The sequence below is a fragment of the Eurytemora carolleeae genome, unplaced genomic scaffold, assembly GCF_000591075.1.
Source record: "Eurytemora carolleeae unplaced genomic scaffold, Eaff_2.0 scaffold542, whole genome shotgun sequence".
Lineage (NCBI taxonomy): Eukaryota > Metazoa > Arthropoda > Copepoda > Calanoida > Temoridae > Eurytemora > Eurytemora carolleeae.
In genome coordinates this window covers 213,537-222,377 of record NW_019396535.1, presented here as the reverse complement: position 1 = coordinate 222,377, position 8,841 = coordinate 213,537, and the positions used below count along the sequence as shown (strand labels likewise).

The window sequence follows — 8,841 nt, the reverse complement described above, 5'->3', positions numbered from 1 at the left end:
GACGTATACAGAGCCTTGAGTTTTGGCTAGAGATTTAGTTAGAGAGAATCTCATTAGACTTTGAGTTAAGTAATCGTTAGAGAAGTAGCGTCTAGATTTGTTACAGACATTGACATATTTTGTCCACTGAGCAGCCATTGCAACTATCGTCATCAGCTCTATCATCATATATCTTTATTTAATATTCATGGTTCGATATTTTTTGTTCGTATGTTTGCTAGATTGCTTCTAATAAACATTAAAACTACTAAACTGAAAAATGTTCTTGGACATTACCTGACCACAGCTGAGTGATGCCCGCTCACGAAATAAATATCTTCCTAAAATTATCCATTTTTAAATTTTGAAAATTCATATAAAAGAAATAACTGTGAAATCTTAATGTATTTCTTATAATTTTTGCTGATAGAGCAAACTTTAAAAGCAAAATTATCACTAGAAAAAAGGACTCACAAAAAGAAGCCATATTTTAATCAAAGGAATTGAACCTTTGCCACAAACTCTCATTTTCTAATCCCTATATATTTACAAGTTAATGTTGTAGACCTTAGATATCTCCAAATATGAATTATGTTGGGAAAAAAAACAAATTTGTGTATCAAAGATTAAAGCATTCGGTTGCAAAGATAAAATGATCATAAAAGTTTAGTTTGCGTCAAAGAATCAATTCCTTTTTAAAATATAATATCTTTTTATTTTAGTCCTGAAGACCGTCCCACTACAAGGGTAGCATGGGAGAGCAGAGCAGGACGTGACAGAAAGGAGGATAGGGCAGGACGAGAGAGGACGGATGATAGGCCAGGACTGATGCAGGAGAGGATAGGACGGGATAGGGTTGCTTCAATCAGCAGTGCAGGATCCCCAGGCAGAAGGTAATCTTAAGATTTATTTAATTATCATCATAATTTTTCATGAACTAAAGCGGCACACACCTCATTATCATATATCATTGGTCAGAAATAAATCTAAAAGTTTGTTCTGTAATTGTAATACTGATATTTTATTTTAGCAGCAGTTTCTCGTCTGATTTTTGGTCAAATATATTAAGATTCTCTGTAGATTCTTCAAAACCAAAACAATCTTGTTTTTATTTCAACAAAAAGTGTAACTTTCATTCTAACCTAAAATGGTTGGATTTTTATCATTATTTAGTATTCTCAGGACGATCTGCAGATTCAGATGTTTTCACCATTTTCTCTGAAAGAATTTTAAGTGCAGCTCTGGTTGATGTTAATCAGTTGAAAACTATCTTTGAGCTCAGTTTTTTATTCAAACATGAAAAAGAACAAGCATATTAAATTTATACAAAATATCTACACTATAATAGTTATTTTAACATAAGAAGTGTATATTTAATTGATAGATAATTTTGAAATAAACAAGTCCCTATTCTTGTATCCTTGTATCCTTTATATCCCTTTACCCCTGTATCCATATATACCTGTATTGCTGTATCCCTGTTTCCCTGTATCCCTGTGTCCCCGTATCCCTGAATCCATGTATGTCTGTATCCCTGTATCCCTATAACCCTTTATCCCTTTAGTCCTGTATCCCTGTATCCCTGTATCCCTGTATTGCGGTATCCCTGTACTTCTGTATTCCTGTATCCCTGTATCGCTGTATTCCAATTTTCAGTACTTCTCTATTCTTGCATCCCTGTATCCCTGTAGCTCTGTATCCCAGTACTTCTGCATTCCTGTATCCCTGTATCCCTGTATCCATGAATCCCTGTATCCTTGTATCCTTGTATCCCTGCATCCCTGTATCCCTGTATCCCTAGGAAGTTCCAANACCTGTGAAAGGTGCGGAGTTTAAATGGAAACTACCTGCTTTGTATTGTAAGATAGACAAACAGTAATGTCGTCTTTTATAAATATATCAAAGCTAAACATCTTCCTTTATTAAATGTTTAACGTCCCTAAATTTAAAAATTAAATTGTTTACTTTCCTTCATCAAAGCAATTGCAAACTATTCAAATACTAACTTTTTCTTTTCCTTCCTTCTTTAATTATTTAATTATTATCTCCCGGGGTAAATTTAGGATTTCCAGGGGGGGGTTGGAAAATTATTGCTATACAACATGTAACAATCTTTATAAAAAGATTCATGACGTAAAACCTTTTATATAACCTTTTTAGGGCCATGCTTGAATTTCAAAATGGAAAAAAAAGGTTTTTAGTTTTATCTGTTACATACATATTGGATTCTTTAGCGCTATATATTTGCATATATAAATTTAGAGCAATAAAAGTAAATTCTAGCATCTCTAGTTGAAAATAATGCAACAATATTCCAGGCAGAATCCTATATACTTACACAGAATACTAGAAACCTTCTAAAATGTATCCATATATAAAGTAGTAATCTCTGTTTGTCTTTCTGTTTGTTTGTTTGTTCGATTTTAACTCAGACCCCCTGGATTTGATTTTCCAAAAATTTTGATATGGGAACTTGGGTTACCCATGGGGAATGTTCTAAGCTTGGTTTTCAAATTCAAAGTTTAGTTTGTCGACTTTAATAACGAAAATTATGTTTCCCCTGGTAAAATTGTTCATGTAAATAAGAAAAGAAACAGAACAGAATTTATTCACGAAAACAGGATTAAAGGGACTGTGAGCGTAATTCAAAGTGCATCTGCCCGATTCTCAACAATATACCCTTGAAACCTTTATCAGGGTCAACATTGTGGAAGATGGTGTTGTTTTTCTTGGTTTAATATTTTTTATATGGTCTCATGCAGTAGAAATGCGCAAGACACTGTGGTGAGAAACAGTCCCTTTAATAGATAAGTATCTTGTGTAAATATGAAAAAGTTTAATGTCTATATTTTCAGGTCAAATTCTCCACATAATATGGCGATAGAGACTTCATTTTGCGGTGGAAAACCTATCCCAACCCCAAGGTTAGAAACATATTATATTTGCATAAGTTAATAACATTTAGACCAAGAAGACCACCGCGGGAAGGTTATTGGTTGGTAAAAAGTAAAAAAATTGCCACACGCAATGTTTGCAACCTATAATGTCATAGAGCTTTGAAATTCTTTTAGATCTAAAAGCCAAATTTAAAAATATCAAAGATTTTCACCATCAGGTTGCTAAAATATTATAGGACACTGGCAGTGGCAGCCGTGTATTACATTTGAATTTCCGAGCCGGGTCAACTTTTCCGGTCCTAGTTTGTACTGTATCGCCCGGACATTGGGTAAATAAAGCATACACTCAATAGAACTAGCCGGTGCAACATGATTGACGCGGTCAGACTTTAGGTTGAATTTACTTTTACCAAAGGGTCAGGGGTGCGTGAGGAAGTTGAAAATTATGTTTTGTGTATGATTAACGTTTCTTTATTTTATAATTAATGCAATATAATCACAGCAGACCCACGGCCCTAGGTAAATTATGGATGTTTGAAATAAAAACAACATTGACTGAACAAAAATATTTTTATTTTGAAAAGTTATAAACCCAGGAAAATCTGCGAAAGAACATGATTTATTAATTCATATATTTTGCAACCCCAGATTTGATATGTCAAACTTTAAAATAGATCAAATCGTCCAAGTTTGACATTTCTGATATTTCAACGATTTACACTAAGGTTAGGCCTCTCAAGCTCATACATACAATATACATTATATTTATTCATGCAAACAAACAATAAGATTGTTTGAACATAAACCGTTTTCCTGCCGGTAATCCCCTCTATAGCCTTTTATTGTCTGTTATATCTTACAATAAAGAATATACATACAACTTGAGCAAAATATGTTAAATAACATATTTATATATTTATTGCATTTCTCATGTTTTTCCAACTTCTATTATTATTACTACAGTACAAAAATACACATTCTATAAACTATTCATTATTCTCTAATCACAGAAATAGGATATACAATACACATATAATTCTATCACATTAAGCCTATTCTATCTTATTCAGTTCTACATAAACATAATTGTTTTTTCTCTCTCAATGTAAGATAAATAAAGAAGTACATACACACTTCCCCTAAACAGTCTATACAGATTTTTCACAAAAAATTAATTTTTAGTACAGGATGTATAGTCCGTGGTCTGTACCCAATTTTTTTAAAGCTTAGTCAAAACAAGGTGCTTTGTATTCATAAAATAAGTGCTTACCAATTTATCTGTTTCGTATTCAAAATAAAGAATTCTTTTATATATGTAAAATATTAATAGTGAACTGATGTTGGCTCCTTATGATATTAAGTCTTTACCAAATATCACAATAAGATAGAATATTATGATTTTGGAAAAGGAAGGTGAGAGCTAGACTCAATAATTTTGAATCTTCCAATCCATGATGATGTATTAAGACCGATTTCTCTTAATAAGCTGGTAAAATCATTTGCTTTATAACATCAACAAATGTGGATAAGATTTCTGAAATATCGTCGTCCTATTCCACAGTTTTAGGAGGCTCACTGTATACATAATGCCCTCTTTGAAAGCACTTTGCCATCTCTACTACCATATAATCATTTGCTTTATATTCCATTGGTTCCAGTCCTTATGTACTTATTTTAATCTTTATTCTAAACCTAGACAAATTATACATAACTATCATCCTAATCAGGAGCGGCTTATGATTTTTTCCAGGGGGGGGGGGAATAATTGAAATATTGCGAGGTAAAATTTGAAAAACTGTAACAATAAAAAAAAACTTGAAAAGAAATAAAATGAAATATAATAAAGGTTGCAGCCCGACAATTTTTAATAATGTTAAGAATTTGTATTCTATTATTTGAAATTTCAGCATTTATCTCGATCTTATATTTTGTTTTATTATTTTAGTTTTTAGTTTATTTATATTCTAATATGTTGTTTGTTTCTAAATGTTGATTGCAGAAAATAATTATCCTCCTGGTCCCTGAGCCGGGGGCTTTCGGGAATTATCTTTAGAACTTAATTGTTTTTCTTCTTGTTTTATACAAACGATATATAATGGGAAAAAACACAAATGAATCATTTATATTTTGTATCTTGCTTTAAAGGGAGTGTTCGCGAAAAATCAAAGGGGTATAACCTTACGGCGAAAAAAAGCGCTTTTGATCGCTAATAATCTTACTTCTATCTATTGCGTCTATAAGAAGAAAATTGTTGAAAACGAATTATACCGAAGAATGTCGCGTAGCGTCCAGAAAAATTCAGAAAGTTGCAACATTCAAATCGGATCGTAAAATAATCAATTTAATTCCAAACAAGTCATTCAGATATTAAAACCAATAGTCATTGATTATTTTTCGACCCATTCGTATATAGTTAATATTTCATAATATTTTTGATTTTGTTTCTTTAAAATAATTTTTCGCTGGCGCTGGATTTGCGAACATTCCTGGAAAATATGAAAATGTCTTCATCATTATTAAAAAAAAAACTCGAAACTGGAATAAATGTTTTCAAAATTAACTATCAGATCATAAAAATATTAAAAATATTATGAAATATCAACTATATACGAATGCGTCGAAAAATAATCGATGCTTTTAAGTGTAATAGCTGAATGATTTGCTTGGAATTAAATTGATTTTTACGTTCCGAGCTGAATGTTGTAACTTTCTGAGTTTGTATTGATGCTACGGCGACAAGTTTACTACACAGATCAGCTAAGGGGTAAAAGATACATGCATCGGTATTAGTCGTTTTTAACAAATTTCTCCTTATAGACGCAACGGATAGAAGAAAGATTAGTAGAGGTCAAAAGCGCTTATTTTTCGCCGTACGTCTATAACCCCTTTCAATTTTCGCGAACACAAGGCTTAAAGATTTCCAAAAAACTAAAATTTAGATAAACAATTTAAATGAAACTTTGTAGGTAGAGTTATTTAAAAATCCGTAAACAGTTTCTTTAATTTTTTCAATCCTTTTGTTTTCAGCCTTGATCTGGCAGGAGAAACAGTTAGCATTGCCAGCTCAGATGTAAGTATCTATCTACTTTATTCTTATCTATCTTTTTTATTCGTATCTATCTACTTTATTCTTATCTATCTACTTTATTCTTATCTATCTACTTTATTCTTATCTATCTACTTTATTCTTACCTATCTACTTTATTCTTATCTATCTAACTTCATCCTTATCTATCTTACTTCATCCTTATCTATCTAACTTCATACTTATCTATCTTACTTCATCCTTATCTATCTAACTTCATACTTATCTATCTTACTTCATACTTATCTATCTTACTTCATCCTTATCTATCTAACTTCATACTTATCTATCTTATTTCATACTTATCTATCTAACTTCATACTTATCTATCTTACTTCATACTTATCTATATCTATCTTAATCCTTATATATATCACGTGGATTTAACGGTTCTATCAATATATCAGAAAGTGGTGGCTTTCAATATCAATTTAAACTGCTGTACATAATATTTTATCTTTTTTTCTTAAATACTTTTTTGTCGGCATATACATTTTGAATGAAAAAGTATCTATCTGCATTCTATCTATCTTTATTATGAATTATACTTATTTCTTTATTATATATATATTTATATTTCATATTTTCTACCCTATTGTCTTCCGCACTCTTTATCTTTTATCTTATTCTTTATAGAAAATACTTCCTCTAATTAATACTGAGTAGAAACTATAAACTTTCTTTTCCTTGTCTTCTTAATATTTTTGAAATATCAAAAGCCTGCATTATCAAATTGCAAAGAAATTTGTTTTCCAAAGTTAGAGGCTGCTGTGGCAAATGTTTATTTTCTATAAAATTGAAATTCTTAAAATAGAATTAAAACCTCAAAAGACGAACTAATATTAACTAAACTACGTTATGATGGACCGGAAGTAATGTTTACTAAATATCCAAAGTATTATAGAATGGACCGGAAGTAAACTACATCATGAAAGGATGCACCGAAAGAATTATAAACTATATTATGATAGGATGGACCGGAAGTAAGATTAACTATATCATGATAGGATAGACCGGAAGTAAGATTAAATATACTATGATAGGATGGACTGGAAGTAAGATTAACTATAATATGAAATGATGGACCGGAAGTAAACTATATCATGATAGGATGGACCGGAAGTAAACTATATCATGATAGGATGGACCGGAAGTTATATTAACTATATTATGATAGGGTGGACAGGAAGTAATATTAACTATATTATGATAGGGTGGACATGAAGTAATATTNTATGATAGGATGGACCGGAACGGGATTTGATTGAAGAAATAAATCGAAGAACTCAGTTTCCTATTGTAAAGCAGGTTAGTTTTTGTAATAATTTATATATAATGAGATTTTTTCAACTATAAAAGTTATTTTTTCCCCAAAAAATTAAAAATTGCCCTCTGCATGAATTTGTTGTCACTATGATGCAGGCGTGTGTTTGTCGGTCCACGAAAATAAACCATTTTTCATCAAAGATTCACAAAAAATACATAATTTCACAAATATTCTTTTTCAAAAGTTGAAAGATGGATTTTATATAATATTTTGTATATTGATAGAACAGCATGACACCGGTTGCAAAATGATACATGATTCCCAATCCCACAAAAAATATCTACAAAAGCCATTTTTCTTCATTATTGCATATAGCCTGCGGAAATTTGAAAAAAAGTTACAGACTTGCGCAATTTATACAGCAGAAAAACATATAAAAATTATCAGAATGAAACACTTTTAAACCTAAAAAACTGACAATATCTTTCACTCTGTTTTGAATCGAGCATTGGCACGTTTGAATAGAGGGTTATTACGCTTACTGTCCCTTTAAACCATCTAGTTTTAAAAAATGTTTTATCATTTGAAATCTTACAGTCCAATTAGAAACTTAATATGTTGTTAAAAAGCTGTATTTGTTTCCTCAGCAGAGATTTTAAAAGCTTAAACCCTAGTAAACCCCCGGCTTAAGCGCGTTTATTTACAACTAAGTAAAGACAAAGCAAATACTAAAGTTTGAGCTGGACTTGGTTTTAAGGAAACCGGACCTAGTTGATTTTATCTCTTTTTAGACTTGATTCTAATTTAAGCCGGAGATTTCGTAAAACTCATATATTTTTTAGATTTAAAATCTCCGAAATTATCTATAGTGTCAAATTGTCTAGCTTTATAAAACAAACTCATCTATGAAAATAATATATAATAAAAATAAAGTTATTTGAGTTGTTGAAACTTGAATGGAGAAATTGTCTGCTGATCTGCTTGCATATGCAGACAGTGCAAATTAGAAAGCAGTCTCTCATTGGTTGAATCAGAACCAATCAAAACCCAATCTAAGATTCGGGCTGTAAGAAGACCAGAGCTTGAGTGTAAGCTAGGCCACGGTTTACTTTTAAAATCTCTTTTTTTCATCTATAAACATAAAAATAAATTAATACTTTTTCTAGGAATGTTCAAATTTTAAAAACATTTTTTATCATGCTAGATCACTAGAATTTGTTTTTTCTAATCTGTAAATTGTAGTTTTTTGTATTTGCCGTTCAATATCGGGATAGGAAAACTATTGGAAAATAAATTAGATACAATTTTAGAAATACAAACTTTGAATTTGTCCAGTCGTTTTTTCAATTTGCTGAGATTTTACAGCTTTTAGCTGTTTTCTTGAAATAAAAGTTTGTTTCTAATTTTCTTGAAAAAAATTGAAAATTGAGAATGTTTTTTTTTTTAAATATTTAAATTTAGGATTCCTACAGTCATGCTATCTATCATGCGACCAAAACTACTAGGCGAGATGTCAGAAAACAAGGTTGGTTTTTTCAAATATTTAAAAACAAGGTTGGTTTTTTTTCAAATATTTAAAAACAAGGTTGGTTTTTTTTCAAATATTTAAAAAA

The 8,841-nt window shown here is 30.6% G+C and overlaps 1 protein-coding gene across 2 annotated transcripts in view; it reads left to right on the top strand.

The window, feature by feature from the left end:
• Window positions 1-701: 701 nt before the first annotated feature.
• Window positions 702-8,841, top strand: part of LOC111705010 (uncharacterized) — a gene marked incomplete at its 5' end in the record, with an annotated part of 22,482 nt that continues 14,342 nt past the window's right edge. For both annotated transcript variants that reach the window (XM_023477436.1, XM_023477435.1), the window contains 5 exon segments: window positions 702-872; window positions 2,835-2,903; window positions 5,904-5,946; window positions 7,204-7,269; window positions 8,690-8,753. In XM_023477436.1, coding sequence (XP_023333204.1) covers window positions 702-872; window positions 2,835-2,903; window positions 5,904-5,946; window positions 7,204-7,269; window positions 8,690-8,753 — 413 coding nt within the window.